This window comes from Geotrypetes seraphini, chromosome 1, assembly GCF_902459505.1.
Source record: "Geotrypetes seraphini chromosome 1, aGeoSer1.1, whole genome shotgun sequence".
Classification (NCBI taxonomy): Eukaryota; Metazoa; Chordata; class Amphibia; order Gymnophiona; family Dermophiidae; genus Geotrypetes; species Geotrypetes seraphini.
This window is the reverse complement of record NC_047084.1, coordinates 66,576,585-66,600,862: the sequence shown is the minus strand read 5'-3', so window position 1 is coordinate 66,600,862 and position 24,278 is coordinate 66,576,585. Positions and strand designations below refer to the sequence as shown.

The 24,278-nt window shown below is 41.4% G+C and overlaps 1 protein-coding gene across 5 annotated transcripts in view; it reads left to right on the top strand.

The window, feature by feature from the left end:
* WDR70 (WD repeat domain 70) overlaps nt 1-24,278 on the top strand; it is a 305,235-nt gene that overhangs the window by 87,538 nt on the left and 193,419 nt on the right. For all 5 annotated transcript variants that reach the window (XM_033932685.1, XM_033932678.1, XM_033932670.1 and 2 more), the window contains exon 9: nt 6,944-7,020. In XM_033932685.1, coding sequence (XP_033788576.1) covers nt 6,944-7,020 — 77 coding nt within the window. The remainder of the gene's footprint in view (nt 1-6,943; nt 7,021-24,278) is intronic.

Sequence of the window (24,278 nt, the reverse complement as noted above, 5' to 3'; positions counted from 1 at the left end):
TAATTTGAAGTCACTGTTTTAACAGACTGAAACACTTAAAATTCCTTGTCTTTGCCTTTATCTTAACAAACATATGATTCACAAAAGGAAACTTAGACATTTCTGGTGATTCCAGCTTGCCTTTTTATTTGTTGCAATCAAGTTTCATTGCTTTGCTTTAAATAATGCTTTATTCTTTATTTTTTCAAGTGTTGCTGCAGTTCTCATCCTTCCCGTAGCTTCTTCACTTGTCATACCAGTAAGATATTAGGTTGGCAGAAGTTTGTTAGAACCATTTTTTTAGCCAATTGTGCTATCTGTTATGTTAATCAGGTTTTCTATTCTGCCTTTACTTATTCAATTCAAGGTCAGATTATATTACAAAAGGTTGGGTCAGTTACCCAGGAGGTTACAATGGACAGTTTGACATGGACATTCAATAGAGTTGCTGGTACAGGTAGACATAGTTACAAGTTCAAGTAGGTCATCGTTGGCTCATCGTTATGCCCCAGGAGTTGCATTAGACAGTTTAGAAACGGGCTTTTACAATTACAATTTCATTTACTTCAGGGCTGGCTCCCTATCTTGGTACAGAAATGCTTTTAAAAGTTTTCTGAACCTGAGATAGTGGTCACAAGATCATAGTGTAAGTGGTAGTTGGTTCCATTATTTTACTAATTGATATTGGATTGATAATGTAATTTGCCTGGTAGACTTTATAGTGCTGCATGCTGGGAATTTTAAGTGAAAAAGGCTTCCGGTGGAATATCTGTTGCAGGCACCCTGGAGTAGGATGGTCAATTCTGTTAGGTAGTCAGGGGCATTCACTCTCAGGATCTTAAAGGCAGTGATGCTTAATTTAAATTTGATCCTTGTGGTTATGAGCAGCCAATGTAGTTAAATATAGTAGGGCTATTTATTACCAATAGTGATCAGTCAGGCCAAAGCTATGGGAAGTGGCATTGTAGGACAGGGATAGTCAGTGTAAAAACTTGGTGGATGGTATGCAGAATTATAGTTCTCTACACAAAAGTGGAAGGGAAAAGTAGGGAATTACAGGCAAGTCTAACTTCTGTGGTAAGCAAATTAATGGAAATATTTTTAAAACGGAGAATGGTGAAGTTTCTGGAATCCGGTGGATTATAGGACTGGAAGCAACATGGATTCACTAGAAGTAGATCTTGTCAGACAAATCTGATCAATTTCTTTGACTGGGTGACCAGAGAATTGGATAGAGGGAGTGCGCTAGATGTGGTGCATTTAGATTTTAGCAAAGCCTTCGACAGTGTTTTACACAGATGTCTAATAAATAAATTGAGTGCCCCAAAGTGACAGGTTGGGTCAGAAACTGGTTGAGTGGATGATTACAGAGGGGTAGAGGTCAATGGAGATCACTCTGAGGAAAGGAATGCTACCAGTGATGTGCCTCAAGGTTCTGTTCTTGGGCCTATTCTTTTTAACATTTTTATAAGCGTTATTGCTGAAGGGCTCTCTGGTAAGATTTGCCTCTTTGCGGATGAAACCAAAATCTGCAATAGAGTTGACACCCCAGATGGTTTGAATAACATGAAGAAATACCAAGAGAAGCTAGAAGAATGGTCTGAAATTTGGCAGCTAAAATTTAATGCTAAGAAATGCAAGGTTATGCATTCGGGCTGCACAAAAAATAAATGAAGGAAAGATACAGTTTAGGGGCGAAGAGCTTATGTGCATGATAGAAGAGTGGGACTTGGATGTGATTGTATGTCAGGGGAGGGAACTCCGGTCCTCGAGAGCTGTATTCTAGACGGGATTTCAGGATTTCCCCAATGAGTATGTATGAGATCTAGTTTCATGCACTGCTTTCAATGCATATTCATTGGGGAAATCCTGAAAACCTGACTGGAATACAGCTCTCGAGGACCGGAGTTCCCTACCCCTGTTGTATGTGATGATCTTAAGGTGGCCAAACAGGTTGGAAAGTTGACACAATGTTATATAATACTGTCACTTGCATGCCCAACTGCGAAAAATTAGGCGCCAGCATTTATACCAGGTTTCATAGGTTAGGTGCTACTTCCACACTGAGTTAGTGTTCTATGATGGGTGATCAGCATGGATCTCCCTTTATAAAATACTAGTTTATTGTGGATTTTTCTGGAACCTAAATTTGGATGCTATTACGGAATTCCCTCCATCCTCTTTTAAGGGCTTCATTTACTAAATTGAGCTAAGGTTTTGCAGTTTGGTAACTGCCCAAATTAATGCATGGTAATTTACAAACCTCTGTGTTAACTGTTGAGAGTGTTCCTAGCATTTTTACATGCAATTAACACAGAGAAAAATGTTAACTCAGGCCCCTGTTGTAACATGAACCGGGGGGGGGGGGGGGAGGAGGCTAGAACCCAAATAAGGGAGAGCCACTGCAATCGTCCTATTCAGGGGAAATGGTCAATCAATCGGTTGAAGCTCAGAGCCATTCGGCTAGCTCTGATGCGATTGCAGAAGACTGGAGGGCCAAGTGGTCAGGATCTTCTCTGACAATGTGATGGCAGTAGCCTATGTCAATCGCCAGGGAGGAACCAAAAGCACTCCTCTGGCTCAGGATGCCTGCCTTCTTTTTCTTTGGGCGGAATGTCACCTCCTAGCGCTGACGGTAGCACATGTGGCGAGAGTAGACAGTGTTCAAGCAGAATTCCTCAGCAGACAGACTTCTGGGTCTGGGCCAGATTGGCCTTGCTCACCATGGTATGCAGATCTGACGCCTCTGCGCAGGGGTTGCAGCCTTCGGCTGAGCGTCCATCCAGATATCCTCATGCAAGGTTCAGTATCCATGGTCACTTTGCTGTTATGGCATGGCTCTTGAGCACGCAGCCTTAGAGCACAAAGGGTATTCTGCTATAGTTATTGATACTCTTCTCAAGTCTAAGAAGTCATCCACAGTCTCTGCTTATACTAAGGCATGGAAAGCCTTCCAGCATTGGTGTGTCCAGGCCCAGGTGGACCCTTATTCAGCTCCGATCTCACAGATTCTTTCTTTTCTTCAGGCTGGCCTGAATAAAGGCCTCACTGTGGTGTCTCTTCAGGTTCAGGTGGCCAGGCTCTCTTGCTTAAGATCCTGGGAGTGTTGGTTCTTGTTGGCGTCTCATCCTGATGTTGCTAGATTTCTGATGGGGGCTGTTTGTCTCAGACCGCCAGTTAAGCACCCTTTCCCTTCCTGGGACCTTAACCTGGTGCTGTCTAGCCTAACCAAGGCTCCTTTTGAGCCCCTTTAAGATGCTTCCCTATTGGACTTGACACGCAAGACCATTTTTACATTACATTAGGGATTTCTATTCCGCCATTACCTTGGGGTTCAAAGCGGATTACAAAAGAGTTAAAGAGGATGTTTTACAAAAAGATTTCTGGTCCTTTTTGGGGAAAAAAAGAGTAGAGCAGGTTGATTTGGAGGTTCAGGGGGTTATGAAAGAAGGAAGCTTGATAGGTTAGGATTTTTTCAGGGATTTTTTGAAAAGTAAAGTCTTTATTTCTTTTCTGAAAGTTTTGTAATCTGGGGTCGTTATCAGAAGGTTGGCGATTTGGTTGTCTATTTTTGATGCTTGAGTGGCTAGGAGGCCATCATATAGTTTTTTTCCGTTTAACTTCTTTGATTGGTGGGGATGTGAATGGGGTGTGTGTTTTCCTGTATCTGGTTGAGGTGGTTTGGATGAGGCGGCTGTTCAAGTAGGTTGGGCTATCTCCTTTTAAAGTTTTAAATAGTAGACAGTAGAATTTGAATAGTATTCTTGCTGGAATTGGAAGCCAGTGAGAGTTGAGGTATGCCTCTGTGATGTGGTCGTGTTTCCTCAATGAGTAGATGAGTCTTAGAGCTGTATTTTGAATTCTTTGTAGTTGTTTTGTTATTGTAGTAGGGCATGGGAGATAGAGGATGTTGCAATAGTCTAGTAGTCCTAGTATTAGTGATTGTACTATGAGCTGAAATTGTGTTTTCTCAAAGAATTTCTGACTTGTCTTAAGTTTCTCATAACTGTGAGTGATTTCTGTATTGTTTTATTGATTTGCGATTGCATGGTGCAGCATCTGTCTATTGTTATTCCTAGTAGTTTTAGGGTGGGTTGTATGGGGTAGTTAATTGCGTTGATTTCTATGTTGGTTATGGTTGGGATTTTGTTATTTTTGAGGATGATGAATTTTGATTTGTCTAGGTTCAGTTTCAGTTTGTGATGTTTCATCCAAGTCGCTACTGTTTCAAGTGTTTGGTGTAGTGCGTCTGTCATGGAGGGCTGTGGTTGATTAAAAGGTATGAGAATGGTGATGTCATCTGCATAGCTGTAGGAAAATAGGCCTAGTTTGTCCAGGTGGGCACTGAGGGAGGCAGTGTAGAGGTTGAAAAGATAGTGGCGATCCTTGGGGTACGCTGCAGGGGTTTGACCAAGTTTCTGATTTTTCTTTATCTGTAAGTTCTGGATTTTAGGAATCCTTCGAACCATGAGTATACTTTATCTGTGATACCTATTATGTCCAAAATTTGTAGTAGAGTGTTATAGTCCACCAGGTTGAATGCAGCAGTCAGGTCCAGTTGTATGAGCATCATTTTTTTCCCTGTACTGAGGTGTTGTCTAGCAGTGTCCATGAGGGATCCTAGTAGCTCCTCTGTGCTGAAGTTGGTTCTGAAACCGGATTGCATGGGGTGGAGTATGTTGTGATCTTCTAGATAATTGGAGAGGACTGTGGCTACTAGCCTTTCTATTATTTTGACATATAGCGGTATGAGGGCAATGGGTCTGTAGTTGGATGGTTGGTCCATTGGTCCTTTAGGGTCTTTTAGGATCGGGGTGATGATGATTTCGCTGAGTTCATTTGGGAAGATGCCGTTTGTGAGCGTGGTTTGTATCCAATATAGGAGAAGAGCTCGGTATTTAGTGCTGGAGGATTTTAAGAGATAGGGAGGACAGTGATTGAGATCACGTGAAGCATGGCTGTACTTTTTGTAGAGTATGTTGAATTCGGACCATTGTATGTTGGGGAATTGGGACTATGTTCTGTCTGCTGCAGTTGAGTCTTTATCTATGGGATATATTGTGAATTCCATAATGTGGGTTGGGGCGACATTAAGGGTAGCTCTGGCATTTTTAATTTTGTTCTAGAAGTGTTCTGCTAATAGGGTGGCTGAGGGTGGGGGGGTATTGATTGTGGTTAGGTAGGGTTTGGTGTCTGTTAGGTCTTTTTAGTATTTGAAATAATTTTTTGGTGTCCTGGGTTTCTGTGCCTATCAGGCTGGTGTAGTGTGCTTTTCTCTTGTCCTTTTGGACCTCGAACTTAAGGGTTGACATAGCAAGCGTGCCCTAGCTTTTTGGGGACTGCTTTTGTACATCCCATCTGTCTAGAATGTGTCGCCTATTGCACTGGAAAAAAAGATTATGTACTTACCCTGGTAAGTTCTTTTCCAGTAGATAGGTGAGACATTCTAGACTCCAACCCAGTGGTGTAGTAAAGGGGGGGGGCGGGGGTGAGTGGGAAGGTCCACCCCAGGCGCGGTCTTGCTCAGTGCATCGGCACCCCTCCTCCTCTCCATCCCCACCCATCCCAATCCTCCCCACCCATCCCAATCCTCCCCTGCCGCACACACATCCTATACCTTCCAGGACCCACACCTAGGAAGTGACATCAGAGAGAGTGCCAAATCTGACATGGGCAGCAAGTTGGTGGCTGCTTTTGACGAAGTTAAAAAGGTACAGGGAAGAGGTGTGCGGCAGGAGATTGGGAAGAGGGCAGGAAAGGGGCGCCACTCACCCTCGCTACGCCACTGCTCCTGCCCAGTCCTTCCTGCGCCTGCCTACTGTTTCAGTCTGTTTATGCTTCTCCAAACTGATTCTTGGATGCCTGTCAGCCCTTGGAGGCTGGGAAGAATTTGTATATATGTTTCTGTTCTATATGGGAGTATTTTCTGAGCTCCTTTGAAGCCTATGTTGGCAGTTAACTGTTTGATTTAGGGCTCCTTTTACTAAGCTGCGCTAGCGGTTTTAGTGTGTGCTGCATTGCTGTGTGCGCTAGACGCTAATGCCACCATTGAGCTGGCATTAGTTTTTACACTTAGTGCGGGGGACAGCGTGCACTAATCTGCAACGTGCGCTAAAAACGCTAGCGCACCTTAGTAAAAGGAGCCCTTAATTTTTCCTGCCTAACCACTGAGCACATATGCTATTGTTTGGCTGGTTTTACTTTATTTTGAAACTTTTAAATCTGATGGTTGATTCTTGCTGTTTTATGTTTGACAATTGATGATACCTGAAGATTCTCTCCGAAAGAGTATGACTCTTGAGAAAGGCAAGTGATGCCGAAGCACTGGCAATGTCATGTCCATATCCAATAAAGCACTATCAGTTGAAATCCTTTCTGGTTGATGTCATCTTTGCCTCACAACTCATGTGTGTGGATGATTTAATTTTTGAGCAGAACAGTTTGTTTTTTAAGCCTGTTGCTACAGGTGCCTCTACTTCATGTGGATTGGGTGACTCTCAGTGCTTGGGTACTAACTGTAGGTGGAGCTAAGGAGCTCAGTGAAGTACAACAGAGACAAGAGGAAAAGTCCGGAGTGGATTCCTTCTGCAGATGCACATGGCTATAGGGATATTACCCATCTGTCTAGAACACAGGTGTCAAAGTCGGTCCTCGAGGGCCGGAATCCAGTCGGGTTTTCAGGATTTCCCCAATGAATATGCATGAGATCTATGTGCATGCACTGCTTTCAATGCATATTCATTGGGGAAATCCTGAAAACCCGACTGGATTACGGCCCTCGAGGAGGGACTTTGACACCCCTGGTCTAGAATGTCTCACCTATCTACTGGAAAAGAGCTTATCAGGGTAAGTACATAATCTCTTTATCTTTTATGAGCTTATTTGTCTGAATAATATGATAAATAACAATATGAATTTACTTCCTGTACTTATCAAATATCAATGTTTATGTTTATATTTGTAGGGCCATGTAGCAATGCTTAATGAGGGATGCTGGCATCCAAAAATAAAAGAAGAATTTATGACTTGCTCAAATGATGGGTGAGTATCCATTATTACTGTATTTTATCTTTGCATTTTGTTTGTGCAGTTGATATTTTTATTAAAAAAAAATTTTAATGGTTCAAAGTTGATTTTATATTCGTTGGTGCAGATTTTGAGAATGAACTAACCCCTCATTTTACAAAACTGTTGTGTGGTTTTTAGGTACCTGCCGCAGCGGTAACAGCGCCAATGCTCATAGGAATTCTACGGTTTTGTAAAAGGGTGTAAATCAGTGGTTCCTAAACTGAGCCACAGCTTCCTAGGGAGCCATGTCTGACATACAGGGGAGCTGCAAATTAAGCTTATTTTAGACATCTTTTACAACCTTATGAAATTAAAAAGTATATAGAAATAAAAATACTACAACTGAATCTTCAGGTTATTCGTTAGTTACTGTTTTGATGCTTATGACTGGTAAAACAGTTTGTTTTCTGTTATCGTGTGAATGTAATCACCGTGGGGAGACACTTTGCGCGTGGCTAGTGATCTCTATTTGAATGTAAGTAATCAGTGGATTGTTGGAGTAAACTCAGCTGTTATACTCGTATTTATCAAACTTTACTGGTAAAATAATAATACTAACGTAAGTATTTTACTCGTATATTATCGTTAAGTGTCTTTTTGTGCAAATGTCAAGTTCTGATCAACATAATTTATAAAATTTGTTGTCTCAGAATCCTAAAAATGGACAAATTTTTATTGAATTTTAATAAGCATACTACAGCATAGAATGAAGAGCATGCATTGTAAACGAGTAGCAGATGTGCAAAAGAAGAGAAAATATCTCTCCTGCTGTTGTTGTGTTTTTTTTCTTTTTGCGTTTATTCTGCGCATGTACCCATCGCTATTACCAGCAATGGGCACATGCAAATTTAGCAAGTCTTCGCTACTCTCCACCAACCTAATTTGTATGAGTGTTTTTTGGAGAATCATCCCAGGTCCCAGCTAATCTAGGAAGCATAAGGTCTGACAAAAAGAGCCTTCTGCCTTCAAGTACACAGAATTTGAATAATTGAACTTGTCCTCATCTGCTATGGTCTTGCATTGAACTGTTCTTCCAGAATGCCATAGACTGACTTAATATGTGATGCTGTATAGCAGATTTGATTTTTGGGTGCTATCTATCAGGGGTTGGGGATATTGGATGGGCATTGTTCATAGTGACCAGTGTTGAAAGGAGTCTGTGTCTTTGCCTGTTGGAATGGGTTGCTGATTCTTCTAGAAAAGAAAGGGATTATAAATGGAGCCATGTCTAAGGGCTTATGGTGCTTCAGGCTTGGACTCTCTTGCTGGTATGAAACTGATAAACAGGAATGAAGAAAATAATGCACTTTAGTAAGACATTATAAACAGATTTTGTGGTTCCAGGATTGAATTTATTAGTCATCGGCATACTCGCAAAACTTGACTTTCATATTTATCCTTGGAGGAAAATCATTTCCTTCTTGAAGTCTTTGAAGAGTAAATCTTTTGAATATGTATCTTTTGAAAAATTTTAAAAACATTATTTTAATTTATTTATTGTAAATTTGCTGAAAACTTTGATGTATGATTTTTAAATATTGCTAGCCACCTAGATGTATTTTTTTAACATATTGGGCCTTTTTACTGAAAAGTCGAGTAGTCCTTGCTCTCTTTATAGTTCCATATATTAAACGTCTGATCCTTGTAAAATATATTTTGAATACTATTATTTTCTCAGGCTGAATAAGTTCAGCATTGCCAGAAAATGCAGTAATCTTAGCAGGGTTTTAAGTTTCGGATAATTTCCTATGCACCAATATTAAGAACATAAGATGTGCCATCGGCTGATCGGATTAACGGCTGAAGTGCTTGGGACAGAGATTTGTTGGTCTGACTGAAGTGATGCTTGTCCCTTTTGACTCTTATATCATCATGTTTATTATATCCTAATTTTTTATTTATTTGCTTTATATCTTTATTTTTAAATTATTCCTCAGAATTCCATTGCTCAACGGTTTGTTTGTTTTTTTTCCACTCACATTCCTTTGTTGTTCATTCTTTTTCACATTTATTTTGTCCATATATGTTCTTTTAAAAATTTTCCATATTTAGTTTTAATTCAAACAAATTTAATTTATTTAGTTTATCTATTTAATTATTACTGAGATGTATACTTTACTTTAAAAAGTACTATGGCCTTAGAGAGATCTTGTTAGAATGTTTAATACAGTGGTGCCTCACACAACGAACTTAATTGGTTCCAGGAGCAAGTTTGTTATGTGAAACGTTCGTTATGTGAAACGCGTTTTCCCATAGGAATACATGTAAAAAAAAATAATTCGTTCTGCAGCATAAAATATGCTAAGATGACATAAAAAAGATAAATTTTTTGTTATTATTTTTATTTAGATACATCTAAAAACATACATCTCCCTGTCCTTTTACTTCCACTATCTTCCTATCCCATCTCTATTCCCTTTTGTCCCTCTCCCCATGATCAATCATCTCACCACCTCTCTCTGCCCTCACCCTCAGGGTTCAAGATTGCTTCCACTCTTTTTCCTGTTCTTCTCTCTGCCTGTCACCCTATGATTTAGCATCCCTTCTGCCCTTGTCCAATATTTCCCCTTCTCTCCCTCCCTCTCATCCCCTGCTCCAACATGTGCTTTCAGCGGCCTTCTCCCCCCTTAAGCGTCTTTTCTTCTCCACTCCACCTTTCCTCCCTCCCTGCCTCCACCTTTGTGGCGCTTTTGCACCCGACCGACAACAGAACAGGCCCGGTCGGACAAATCTCCCTGTCCTGTAGCCGCGAATCTAAATTACCTTCTTACAGCAGCTGGATTATTGAAGCTGCTGTAAGAGGTAATTTAGATTCGCGGCTACAGGGCAGGGAGGTTTGTCGGCCGGGCCTGTTGTCGGTCGATCGGGGGACCTGACCAGCTGTGCACATTCTTCGGGGCGGACCGCCCCCTCCCCCCTCTTTCGTTCGCCATTGCCTTCTTCCTACCTGCCCTGCCGCAGCCGCACACAGCCGACCGGAAGTCTTCCTGATGTCAGCGCTGACGTCGGAGGAAGGGAGGGCTTTGCTTAAGCCCTCCCTCCGACGTCAGCGCTGACATCGGGAAGATTTCCGTTCGGCTGTGTGCTGCGACAGGGCAGGTAAGGAGAAGGAGACTACCCTCGACCAACCCCGCTGCGATCCAACCCCGCAGGAACCCCGGAAGGATGCAGCTCGGGCGACTTCGTTGTGTGAAACGAAGTACGTTATACGGATCACGACATAAAGTTCGTTGTGCGCAGCGTCCGCTGTGCGAGGCGGCCGTTATGCGAGGCACCACTGTATCTTGTTCAATATCTCTATCTTTATTTTATTCCTACTGCTCAATAACTGTCTTCTAGGTACTTTAGTTAGATTGTGAGCCTTCGGGACAGTAAGGAAATTCCAAGTACCTATTCTTTATTTTATCTTATTTTATTGTATTCTTTAATATATATTTCTCTGTAAACCGCTTTGAACCTAACGGATTTAGCGGTATATAAGAAATAAATTACATTACATCTCCGGATCAGACCTTCGGTCCATCAAGTCCGGCGATCCGCACACGCGGAGGCCCTCCCAGGTGTATACCTGGCATAATAAGAAGAACTTGGGAAAACCCACTGCTTATTTCTTGAATAAGCAGTGTAAAATCTGTTTTACTCTTTTGGGTTCTTGCCTGGTACTTGTGACCTAGTTTGGTCACTGTTAAAAACTGGATACTGGGCTTGATGGAACTTTGGTCTATCCCAGTATCTTATGTTCTTATGTTTAATGCCAATTAATTGTTTACTGTATTGATCACTTTTAAAAGATAACTCTTATAAAATTCAGATAAATACTTTGTCTAATCTAATCTGCAATTTCTGAGTCGCTCTATGCCTTAACTAGGTTCAAGGTGACTTACAATTTAGAGAATCACAGCTGGAAAAGGAATCAAAGGAGAAGGGAGAGCATATGCTTTGTGGAAGTTGGGTAACAATACTGAGAAGTACAAAATCGTTATTAGATATATAGTGCACAGGTGTGAGGTACTGTCAGTTGATTTAGAACAGAGATAGTGATATCTGTGATACAGAGGATTCTATTGTAAAGATACACCACAGATGAGTCTCTTAACTTCAAACCCCTTTGGCCCTAACATTCGGGTTAGTACAAAACCATTTCAATTTTACATGTGGCTAGTAGCATAGTAAGAGGAGGGGAGGCAGTCCACCCTGGGCACCGTCTAGATGGGGGTGCCGGCACCCATCCTCCTCTCTGCCCCTCCCACTATCGTACACGCATGCCCCTTCCCTTCCCTCGTACCTCTTTAACATTCCCAGCATGAGCAGCAACCCCCCAACCTGCTGCTCGCACCAGCACTGGCTCTTCTGTCGGAGGAAGAGCCGACACTGGCACGAGCAGCAAATTGGAGTTGCGGCTTGCGCCGGGAATGTTAACCAGATGCGGGGTAAGGGAAGGGGCGCGTGTGGGGCAAGGAAGGAGCGGATGAGGGATCGGGGGGGGCCTCTCACCCTCACTACTCCACTGCATGTGGCATAGCCTTTTTACTGAGAAATGTATTTACACACATACACATCTGCTGCATAACTCATTGAAAGTATTAAATAAGAGTTTGGAACTTGTAATAATTTTGTGAACAGCATTGTCTATTTTAAGTGAATAAAATATACTTATTGTTACAAACACATGACCGTAGCCAGTGGCATAGTAAGGGGAGCAAGGGGGGACGCTTTGCCCCGGGCATGGTCTTCCTCGGAGGTGCTAGCCCCCTCTTACTCTCCGCCCCCTTTCCTACTCCTCCCCCTGCCGCGCACATGTCCCTTCCCCCCAATACCTTTGGCACGAGCAGCCATGGTGCTCTCTCTGACGTCACTTCTGGGACCCGCGCCTAGGAAGTGACGTCAGAGAGAGTACTGAAGCCAAAGTGAGCAGCCAGTTCTTGGCTGCTTGCACCGAAGACAAAAAGGTATCGGGAAGGGGTGAGTGCATGCGAATGGGGTTCAGAGAAGAGGACGGGAGAGGGGCACCGCTCACCCCCGCTAAGCTACTGTGCAATGTTTTAAAGTTTATTTTTCATAATTATTTGAATGGTTTATAGGTTAAGAATGTTTCAGAAATCATATACTCTCATGACTGATTTAGTCTGCATAAATATAACCCATGTCATTATGCCATATTGGGATTCAGTGGGTTTCTCATGCTTGATTTGCTTTGAATTGAAAGGTCTGGTCAAGTAAAGAAATTCAGACAAAACTATAAATGGATGTACAATTATAATCTTGGAGACATGAAGTAGCTTACATTACAAGAAAAGTATTTGAAACCATTCAGCACACTTTTCCATTCCCTTTCATATCAATAGCAGGTTATTCGGTGTATGTGTTTATGAGTATGTGCACCTTTGAAAATAAAAAGTTGATACCCTATCTGCAGTTGTGCTAAAACGGCATTTATTACCCTACTTCAACAACAACAATTTGTTATTTCTATAGCACTACCAGGCGCATGCAGCACTGTACATGCAAGAGACAGTCCCTTCATAGAAGAGCTTACATTCTAATTATGGTAGGGGACTATTAAGGGAATGACAGGCAAATGTGTTGGCTGGGTCAGTGTTTAAATGCAGATTCAAATAAGTAGGTTTTTAGTCTGGTTTTGAATACTGCCAGAGATGGAGTCTGACGTAGCAAGCCAGGCAGTTTGTTCCAAGAATGCGGCACAGCAAGGTAGAAGGGATGGAGATGGGAGTTGGCAGTAGAGGAGAAGGGTAGAGAGAGAGGAAGGACTTGTCTGACAAGCGGAGTTCCCGGAGAGGAGTATAGAGGCTAACAAGAGAGGAGAGATACTGAGGAGCTGCAGAGTGAGTACACTTGAACGTCAGTAAAAGGAGTTTAAATTGTATGTGGAGACAGACTGGGAGCCAGTGAAGCGACCTGAGGAGAGTACAGTGGGTATAATGATCCTGGTGGAATATGAGGTGCGCAGCTGCGTTCTGAACAAATTGAAGTGATGAGATATGGCATAGCGGTAGACCGGTGAGAAGCACATTGCAGTAATCCAGATGGGAGGTGACAAGGTAAATGAGGGTTTTGGCAGTATGCTCAGAAAGGAAAGGATGGATTTTAGCATTATTATAGAAAAAGAAATGACAAGTTTTGGCAGTCTGTTGGATAGGAAAGGAGAAGGAGAGTGACGAATCGAATATGACACCGAGGTTGCGAGCTGATGAGACAGGGAGGATGAGGGTGTCATCCACTGCTATAGAGAATGGGGGAAGAGGAGAGGCAGGTTTAGGCCATGTTTAATTTTAGATGGCAGCGACACATCCAGGTAGCAATGTCAGAGAGGCAGGCCGAGACTCGGGCCTGGAGTCCCATAGCAATTTCAGGTGTGGAAAGATAAATTTGCAAGTCATCAGCAAAGAGGTGGTACTGGCAATGCTAAAGGTGTGATGGAAAAGATAGGAGGAAAACCATGAAATAACAGCCCTGAAACCCAAGTGAGGACAGTGTTTCAGTGAGTAGACGATGATATACGGTGTCAAATGCTGCAGATAGATCATGGAGGATGAGGATGGAGTAGAGTGCTTTGGGTTTGGCCAGGAGCAGGTCACTGGAGACTTTAGCAAGGGTAATTTCTGTGGAGTGAAGGGGCGGAAGCCGGATTGAAGGGTGTCGAGGATATTTTGAGCCAAAAGGAAGTCAAGACAATGGCAGTGGACAGCTCATTCTAGTAGTTTGGATAAAAAGGGGAGAAGGGAGGTAGGGTAATAATTAGAGGGGCAGGTAGGGTTCAATGATGGCTTTTTCAAGAGTGGAGAAAGTATCAAGTACAGTTGCAGTGGAGAGCGATAGCTTGAGGAGGGCTGACAGAAGGGGAAATGGTAATCAGCAGATGGGTGGGAATTGAATCAGAGGGAACAGGTAGTGAGTTTCCTTTTAGACAGGGTGATAGAATATATTTTCACAATAATAGGCATAAAGAAATATCTCTAAAGTGAACACAAGATGATTCTTAGGAAATGCTGCATATAAGAACTGGAAAAGAACCAGATATTTGGTCTTGCAGTGTCTTAATGATATGCTGAATGCTTAAAATCATTGGGTATAAAAACATTTTTAAAGCATGCTGTCAGCCTCAGAGAATTTTGTTTATTAATTGCATTAGGTTAGCTTTTATTACATTACATTACAGATTTTTATTCCGCCATTACCTTTCGGTTCAAACCGGATTACAAAAGAGTTATGGAAGAAGGGTTACAAAGTTAGATCAAAGGTCGTTTCTAAGAGAGGGATAAGTAGGATCAGGGGTAAGGGAGGGGATGGTAAGAAGGGGGTATTTGTGGTATTAAGCTTTGTTAAGGGATTTCTTGAAGAGTATAGTTTTTATTTCCTTTCTGAACATCTTGTAGTCTGGGGTTGTTATCAATAGGTTGGAGATTTGGTTATCTATTTTTGCTGCTTGAGTGGCTAGTAGGCCATCGCATAGTTTTTTCCATTTTACTTTGATTGGAGGGTAGGTGAATGGGGTGTGTGTTTTTCTATGCCTGGTAGAGGTAGTTTGGATGAGGCGGTTGTTTAGGTAGATTGGGCTGTCTCCATTTATGGTTTTAAATAGTATACAGTAGAATTTAAATTGTATTCTTTCCTGGATTGGAAGCCAATGTGAGTCGATGTATGCCTCAGAAATGTGGTCATGTTTCTTCAATGAGTAGATGAGTCTCGGCGCTGTATTTTGAATTGTTTGTAGTTGTTTAATCATTATTGCAGGGCAGGGGTGGTAGAAGATGTTGCAGTAGTCTAGGATACTTAGGATTAGAGATTGTACTAGGAGCTGAAATTGTGTTTTTTCAAAGAATTTTTGAATTTGTCTAAGGTTTCTCATAACTGCGAAAGATTTCTATATTGTTTTGTTTATTTGTGGTTGCATGGTGCAGCCTCTGTCAATAGTCATACCTAGTAGTTTTAGGGTGGATTGCAAAGGGTAATTTGATAGAGTTGATTTCTAAGTTGGTTATGGTTGGGATTTTGTTATTTTCTAGGAGGATGAATTTAGTTTTGTCTGGGTTGAGTTTCAGTTTGTGGTCTTCCATCCAAGACGTAGCATATCAATGATTACCTTGGGATTATTTTATTTATTATTTATATATAATAATTTATTGACTGCTTTACTCATAATCCTCAGTTTCTGACAGGTACACCAATGTTGATAACAGTTTGAGCAAAGTAGATGATAGAGTAACTTTATAAAGGTCTACCTACTTGTAAGGCAGTATGTAGATAAGTTACAATAAAAAAAAGCCCACAACAAAACCAACAGGGCAGACGATCTGGTGACAAGGGATACTCTTGGACCATAATATGAGCAGAGCAGGTAGCCAGGACACCTGTAGCAGGAATTAATTTCTAACATAAATGTTGAGCTAAAACAAAACAGAACCCACTCCATTCCACAGTGAAGATGGGTCAGCAACAACAAAGGAGTGGAACAGTTGATCCAGATGAAGAGATCTTTATTAGATGTCTTAAGTGCAATTCCAAATCTTCACAATGTATAAAATAGTCCATCACAAGCATGAATACAACATGAATACTGGACCTGACGTGGTCCGTGTTTCGGCCTGAAAGGGCCTTCCTCAGGGGTCCTGGGGATAAAAAACCCAAGTAGGCACAGTTGGATGTAACATATTTTGCAGTGTGCATCTGAGCATGTAAATAGCTTTTAGAGAGAGATTTGAGGTTTAATCTTTGATATTTTTTTAATGGTTATGGCTATAGTCATTTTAAGATAGTCTTCTCGGAGATGTGACAGTTTTGCTTTCTGACTTTTGAATGTCTAAACTGAAAGGAGAGTGAATCCTTTGAAGCAGCTATAAGGCGAAACAGGGCCTTTGCAGGGTAATTTGAAATTCTCTATTGGAAGTGAAAGCATATTGTTTTCTACCACTCTCTGGGTGAAGAAGAACTTCCTTAAGTTCGTACGGAATCTATCCCCTTTCAGCTTTAGAGAGTGCCCTCTCGTTCTCCATACCTTGGAGATGGCATGGTTAGGCAGACTGGATAGGCCATATGGTTTATCTACCTTCATTTTTCTCTGTTTCTAGAAGTTATATTGTTAGGAATGTTCAATCAGTGCCAGTTGTACAACACTGGTACTGTAACAGTGATTCATCAATTGCTTAAAAATTTTTTTTATTAAGAAGAGAAGGTGCAGAGGTGATACTGATTCTATGCTTTTTAGAGAGGAACAATGTTTTATTTTTGAACTGGTTACAGTTACTCATAATAGGCTGAACTCGGAATTGGATCTTTCTTTGAGTAGCTGGTTTGGAATTCCAGAAAAAAAAACACCCTATTTAAGACTGGGCAATGTGTAATTTGGCAGTTATTTGGCCTTATTTTTAGGGCACTGGTTTCAGGTTGTTAAGTTGTATGCTGTATTTTATGTGGTTTATTGAGGGTTTTTTTTTTAAATTATGCATGCATCGTTACCCGCATAGATGCTGGATATGCAAATTATAAATGTTTTAAATAAATAAATGGCCCTTTATGTACATTAGAATTTATACATAGGGCACCTTTTACAAAGCTGCGATAATGGTTTTAGCATGCGCTTAGCGCACGCTGAATTGCCACGCACACTAGATGCTAACGCCAGCATTGAACTGGCGTTGGTTCTAGCCGTTTAGCACGTGTTAAAATGCGTGCTCTAAAAACGCTATCGCAGTTAGTAAAAGGAGCCCATACTTTCGAATATGCCCTGCTTTTCACTTTTCTGTTTTTTATTCCATCTCTTTCTTGCAAAGTGTCACATATTTACTCTCCTAGGTCTTCAGACTTAGAATTTTCAAGCATATTGATTAACACTATAACTCTGCCTTCTGCTTCTCTGTTTTTCGCTTACTCCTTTTTCTTTACCTTCTCCCTCCCTCCCATCCTTTTGTCTCCTTTTTTCTTCCCCTTCTTCCCTTTTTTCGCTCCCTTATTTCTCCTCTTCTTTCCTTCCCTCCCCCTCTCTTTGTTAAATTCCCCTGTTCCATGTCCCCATTTCCCTTTCCGTTTCTTTTTTATTTCTCTCTCCTTTTTCCCTCCTTCTTACTATTTGTACTATTTTTTCTTTAGTTGTTTTATAATACTTTTCAATTAGAGATCCTTTTACAAAGCTGCAATAGCGATGCTGCTGCAGTAAATGCACTGAAGCCCACAGGAATTGGATTGACTTCGGTGTATTTACCGTGGCAGTATAACCACCGTGGCTTTGTAAAAGGGGCCCTAAGTCTTTTATCTCATCTGATTTGTCAATAATTATGCTATGTCTGTATCATTTATATTACAGATTTGTTTGTCCCATTTTATGTTTTTATATCATTGAGAATATTCTTATTTTATTTTGGTTTGTGTATATTTTTATTCAGCACCATGTTCACTATCGCACTTCATTATATCTCACTTCATGTTTGTGTCTTGTTTTCCAGTGTAATTTTTCCTTTTCCTGGCATCACAATCTTGCAGCTTTTTAGCTATCTTTTTACTTTTTGAATACTTTATACACCTTCATTATTGCATTCTATGCATCATATTAATTATTTTGAGGGGGGTCGCACTAAATAGCACATGCTGATGCTTACATTACCTTCTTTTAAATACGGGTCTGGTGTTCCTACCATTTTTTTAGCTTTTCAGCTTTTTTAATCTGTTTCGAGAGATTTGGTAAGTTTTTTACAGTTCTTTTTTGGTACTTTCTCAAGTTGTTCATTTAACCTTTTTGGCATGTATTTTAGTGAGAGACATGCCTGTGTTCTGCCCATTCTCTGCCCACATGTACATATGCCCCCTTGCAATTGCATGCTATGCCACTAACACACACCCTTATAAATCAACACTTAGGACACTTTTGTGGATAAGTGGCATTTTTCATTGCACCTACACCTACAAGGCATATATAACTGCATATGCACAGTTATAGATTGTCTTAAGTTTGTACCCGAGGCAGAGGAGGCAATCTGTATTCAGGCTGCTGCTGCTGGCAACTTTCACACAGTTTATAGGCCCGAGGCGGGGAAGTAGGAAAGACAGAAGAAGGAGCAACCTGGGGAAGTAGGGGGGCTAGAGAGAGTACGGGATAGATGCTGGACTGGATGAGGGGGGAGGGTACATGTGCCAATGCAAGCTGACTGATGACACCAGGATCTTCTGAGCTGGCTTTGTTCTCAGGCTTCCCATTATAACTACAGAAAGGTAGTATTATCAAATCCCATTCCCTTTCCCTGGCATTCTCAAGAGGGTTTCTATTTTATTAGCCATTCCAAGCCCTCATTGACAATTCATGTACAATTTTTTTTTATTTTCTATAATAAATTAGTGTAACTGGATCACAAAACAACTCAAAAATTAAAAAAAAAAAAAAAAAAAAAAAGAGGTCAATTTCACACAGGTAGGAGATTGATATTGGTGTTCATTTTCAAAACATTTAGACACACAAAGTACCATAGGTTGCTTTGTATGTCTAAGTGCTCATTTTCAAAGCAATCTATGGTACTTGTGTGTCTAAGAGCTTTGAAAATGTCATTTGTAAAACAAAACAATTTTCACCCATCATTGGCTACTTTTAAAGTTCTTATAGTATTTTAACTGATGAGGTACATTTAATGTGTTTTGTATTATTCCTTCTTTACAATGAGTTCTTGCTGCTGGTTAGTTTGTTGCCATGACTTGTGTTCGAATGACTTGATTGAATCACAGGAGATCATTTTATTGCTAGTCTAGAAAGGTCCTCCAGCGTCATGCCCATGGATGTTTTCCAACATGTCCAGCCATCTGATTACAGGTCACCCTCTTTGCCTGGTTCCTTTAATCTTCCCAAAATAATGTCCTTCTCCAATGATCTTTCTCTTCTGACATTTTGATCAAAATAAGACAGTCAGAACTTCATCATTTGGGCTTTGAGTGGCATAGCCGGTTTGATCTCTTCCAGAATTGATTTGTTAGTTCTTCTGGCGGTCTATGGCATGCATAAAATCCTTCTTCAGCACTAAAGCCCAAATGAGTTGATCTTCTTTCTATCTTGTTTCTGTAGTGTCCAGCTTTTACATCTGTAATTGACCACTGGGAAAATGATTGTGTGAACAAGTCTGATCTTCGTGTGGAGTGTTATTTCCTTGCCTTTTAGTACTTTGTTGAGAGCCTTCACTGAAGAGTGACCAAGTGCTATTCTGTGGAGTACTTCTTCCCTGCTAGTTGCTTCTTTGTTTATGAAACAGCCCAGGAGATTGAAATTCTTTACAACATCTATCATTTCAGCCGCCTATCTTGGTGTGAATTGCGGCTAGGTAGCCCTTTAGCCTGCCTAATGCCACTTCCAGCATTGGCCATGCCTACTTTGGCATTCCACAGCTTAAATTGCTACCTAGTTGCAATTTCTGCTGCCTTTTATTTTGGTATCGGTAGGCGCTTCAACACTGCCATTTTTTGCGTTTCTGATGGCATTGTTCAATTAACTTAGACATCGGAAGGGCGCCTACCAACACCTAAGTTTAGGCACTGGTTATAGAATTTCCTTCTAATTGCTTTAGCTCCAGTGTTGTATTCCAGATATTTTCTAAGTAAAATTTTACACTTAGCAGATTTCTTTTCAGAGGAGTTGGCTAGATGGTAGCAGAGCTGCTTGTTCTTGATTTTTCCAGTCTTTCAATTTCGTATTTGTGCTATTTGCCATAAGAGGAAAAATGTGATGAGAAACTTGAATTCTAGTGGCTCTCTTTTAGGCTGATGGATTTTGCTGTCAGATTATTACTCTAATTGAGATGTACTGTACGTTTATTGGTGCCAATGTGATTTAATATATGTTGGCAAACCTTTGCTCTTTCTCTGCTTAAGCTCTAGTCAGATAAGATGCAGATCTTCTTTCATGTCACCATAAACCTGCTAGACCATGCACATTCCTTCTTTTCAAAATAAACACCATACTTGTAGACATTTGTATCTTCTTTCTTGTGACTACTTGTGGCTGTAAATGGGTAGCAAAGAAAAACTGTTGGTTTTGCAGAGCCGAGGTTTATTTCTTCAAAAAAACGTAGTCTTAGGAAAAGATGGTATAGAAACATAATTTTAAATAATGGACTATTTATTTGTATAGTAGTATTCTGACACACTTTGTGAATTAAAGCAGACTGGAAAATAGTTACACGCCCACGCCTAACATACATAGCGCCTATTTTTTTGAAGGCTGCCTAAATTTTTTGAGGCACCTTGTTACAGAATCACACTTTCTTGATAGGTGCCTATGTTTCAATCAGTGCTGATTAAAAAGCTTAATTGAGCTTATTGTTCAATTTAGATAGGTGCCTATCTAGATGGGCGCCTCCGAAATAGGTGCCTAACTTTAGGCACTAGTTACAGAATTTGGGCCTCTGTGTCCTCCTACATTTAGGGCTCCTTTTTATCATGCAGTGGTAAAGCATTTGAAGCAGGTCATTTTATTTATTTATTTATATTTTATATTTATTGCATTTTTTGAAACATATATCCAAGCATTTAAACTCTAACAGCAACTCATATTCAAAAAAAGAATAAAGAAAATCATACAATAATAATAATAATAATAACAGCTTATATACCGCAATACCGTGAAGTTCTATGCGGTTTACAAAGATTAAGCAAAGGTACAAATTGATTGACTTTAAGAGGGGAGGAAGAAAGAGGGTTAATAGGACAGGAAATCCATTTTTGAGGAGAGAGTGATCAATAGAACAAGTTAATCGCTATAGAGGGGAGAGAGAAGAGAGGATCAGTTGTCTAGATACTTTAGGAACAGGTGTGTTTTCAGACGTTTCCTAAATTCCTCATAAGTAGTGGGCGAAAGCAATTGTTCTAGGTCTTTACCCCTTGATGCTGCTTGGTGCGAGAGAAGATGTTCATGATGTTTTTTCAGTTTACAACCTCTCACTGGGGAATTAAATTCAAGGAAAACATTAGTGCTACCTAGTTCACAAATGGGGGAAATGGTCAAGATCAGGAAATATTCCCTGGAGCTAAGGGAACATAAGAAGGAAATGTCAAAGCTCAAAGAACCTTACATATTCCAAACATCCTAGCTACGCTCCTGCATTCATACTACCCCACTTGATGATGAAGGGAGCTCTAATCCCTTAGCCTCTTTAAAAAAAAAAAATTAGTTGCTCTGGGTCAAAAAATACATATTTAATAGAGGAATAAATCATATTGTATTTACAAGGGAGTCGTAGCAAGAATTTGACCAAAGTTTTTGAATCCTGTGGTGAAAAAAAACAAGCTTTTGTTTCCTGTGGTGAAAAAAAACAAGTGTCAAAATATGATCTCAGCCTTGGGGAAACACAAAAGCCACTAGCTGAGTAGCATGACTCACAACTTCTGATTCAGACTTTTCCAGAAATCCAGTTATCTTTGAGCACAGGCTGTGTGGCTTCATGCAGGTGTGCCCGGGATCGGAGCCAGCTGCGTTACTCCGTCAAGTTGCTTGCTCAGTGTGTTCCATTCATAGCAGAAGTCACTGGCCACTGGTGTTTAACTTGGGCCAGAGGGGCAATCGGAAGACAATCAGTCTACTTTCAAGGCTTGTTGAGACAGGGGATTTCCCGGTAAGCTGTTTCAACTTTCTTTACTGCAGCTCCCAGCACGACATGGGACAGTGAGTACAAGGTTGACAGTCTGTCACAGTGATTTTGAGGGTCTTAAAAATAGTTTTTGGGCAGTTTGGGAGTTAACCCTAGTTCCCCCATCCCTAAAATCCTAAAATCGTTCTGCGCTTATCAGGAGCCCGGGTTGCGACAGCGCTTAAATTTCATGCCGGGTGTATAGCAATGTGGCACCAGTCTTTGGCTTCCCGAATGCGGTGATGTTGGCAGCAGACTGCTATTCCACCCAGCCTCGGACTCCAGGTGGTGCGCGGGGCCAGCTTGTGGATTGGGGCCATCGGCAGCAGTCTGGGCCTTCCCTCTGCGATGGCTCGCTTGTGTGGTGAGTCCGCTCACGTGCGGAATGTGTGCAGGCACCCGGTGATTGAGAGGGTGCGTCTGGGTGCAGCGGGTTGAGCCCATGCGGCTGCGGGGTCATGCCATGTTCGTTGGCTACCGCCGGGTTGTTAACAGCGTCCACGGGTGAACGAGTGGTGCGGTGCTGACCCTGAATTTTCCTGTTGGCGGGCCGCTCACTCGTGGTGACTCGATGGTAGGGCGACGGGTAGGGGCTTCCAGCTCGTCTTGGGCAGCAGGGCCTGCAGTGCAACGCTGTATGTGCCAGCTTGGGTGGGGCTGTGAATGTGCAGAGTGCACGGGAGTTTGGGAGCAGGAGTGAGCGAGATTATGGAGAGCCTTCGACAGTAGCTGTCTCCACTCCCAGTGCAGTGATTCACTTCGGCAACTTCCTCTTTCCTCAGAGGCGGCAAAGGACTCAAGGCTGCCTAAGTGAATTGGTGCTGCAGGCAAGTACTGAGAGCTGGAGGGAGGGAAGGGGAGGAAGCCACTATTGGAGGCTGGGAAGCTGCTGGATAAAGGGAGAGCTGCTATTGGACCTGGAGGGAGGTAAAAGGGAGAGATGCTGCTGGGAGGGGAGGAGGGAAAGGTATGGGAAGAGAATTACTGTTGGATAGGGGGAGGAGGGAAGGGAGAAGGAAAAAAGGTAAGGAAACAGCTGGCAGGGAGATTAGAGGAGGGGAAGGGGTCAGGGTGGAATGGAGAGATCAGATGAGGGGAAAGGGGAGATACAGAAGAATGAGAAAGTAGAGAGAGATTGATGCTGGAAAGGGGGTCAGCAGAGAAATGAGAGAGGGACAAAGATGCTAGATCTGGTGTAGGAGAGATAAAATGGAGAGCAGTGAAGTTGGAATGAATCATGTAAAAAGGAGAGAGGGGGCACAGCCTGGATGGACAGGGGAAAGGAGCATAGAAAGAAGGCAGATACCATATGGAAGGGGGATAGGGCAGACACTAGAAGGAAGAGAGTGAAAAGAAGATGAAAGCAGAAACCAGAGGCAACAAAAAGTAGAAAAAAATAATTATTTCTATTTTGTCATTAGAATATATCAGATTTGAAATATATATCCTGCTGAAGACATAACTGGGGACTGCAAAGCCCAGGCAGTGCTTCTTTAGCTTCCAGCTGGCTTAGGGCTCTCTCTGAACAGGGGGCACTCCCCTAATACTGTTCCTGTCATGTGTGACTGCAGTATTCTGTTAGCATGATATTTCTGTGTATCATTCTATAATAATTTGGCTTATTCAGTTTTCTTGATAGTAGAGGGGATATATGTGAAGGGGAGACAGGGGATTTTGTTGATCCTTGCCCTGTATTATTTGTATTTATACAATAACAATTGTACAGAATATTCTTTCTTTTTATACTTTAATAAAATACGTTCAATATAAAATCATAACTATTTGAGGCTTGTGTGGATGGAATCAGATGGTTTGTGGGACCGAGCTCACAAGAACGGGATGGAGATGGTTTTTTTTTTTTTTCAATCTTAGTTGTTTGCCGGTCCAGAAAATAATTATTTTATTTCTGCCGGTCCATAGGTGTAAAAAGGTTGAAGAACACTGATCTAGAGGAGAAATCAAAGGCTTTTAGCATGAACTTTCTAGTGGCTAACAAGTTTTTGATTAGGTGCTGACAGGACTTAAGTTGATTTGAATGGAGATGCTATTCAACATCTGGTAGTTTTATTAAAAATTTAAGTAAATGGATAAGTAGAATTGGGAGGCCATTATTCTGTTTATAAGCATGGTGGACTGGAATATGGGTTTGCCAAAGGAGTCTAAAGTTCTTGCCTCTACCAGGTAGAGTTGAAGCGTAAGAGTGTGAGTTGCATGCACGCTTGATGTCAGATTCAACAACTAGAGACTGAAGTTGGAGTTGAAGTCTATCAAAGCATGGATATGTTTATATCCTGTACATGGTTTCTATTTTTCAAGAAGCTACCTGCACTGACAAGGGAGATGCCTAATTTGTGTTTCACGACTTTGTGTAATGGCACTTTTATATACTCTAGGTAGTGATTCATAGTCCAGGAATTCGAAGAGTTCTGAACGAGGTTTGTCCTCTGTCTCAGTCTTAATAGAACAGCCTGCCCCATCTGTCGAACAAAGCTTATGAAAGACAGACTTTCAGGTGGGGAGGTCTGGCATGGAGGAGGCGGGGAAGGATCAGAAAATATACCATATGATTCTTTAGCAAAGTACTGTAAAAGGAGGTGGAAAAGGGGGTGCGTCTTATGG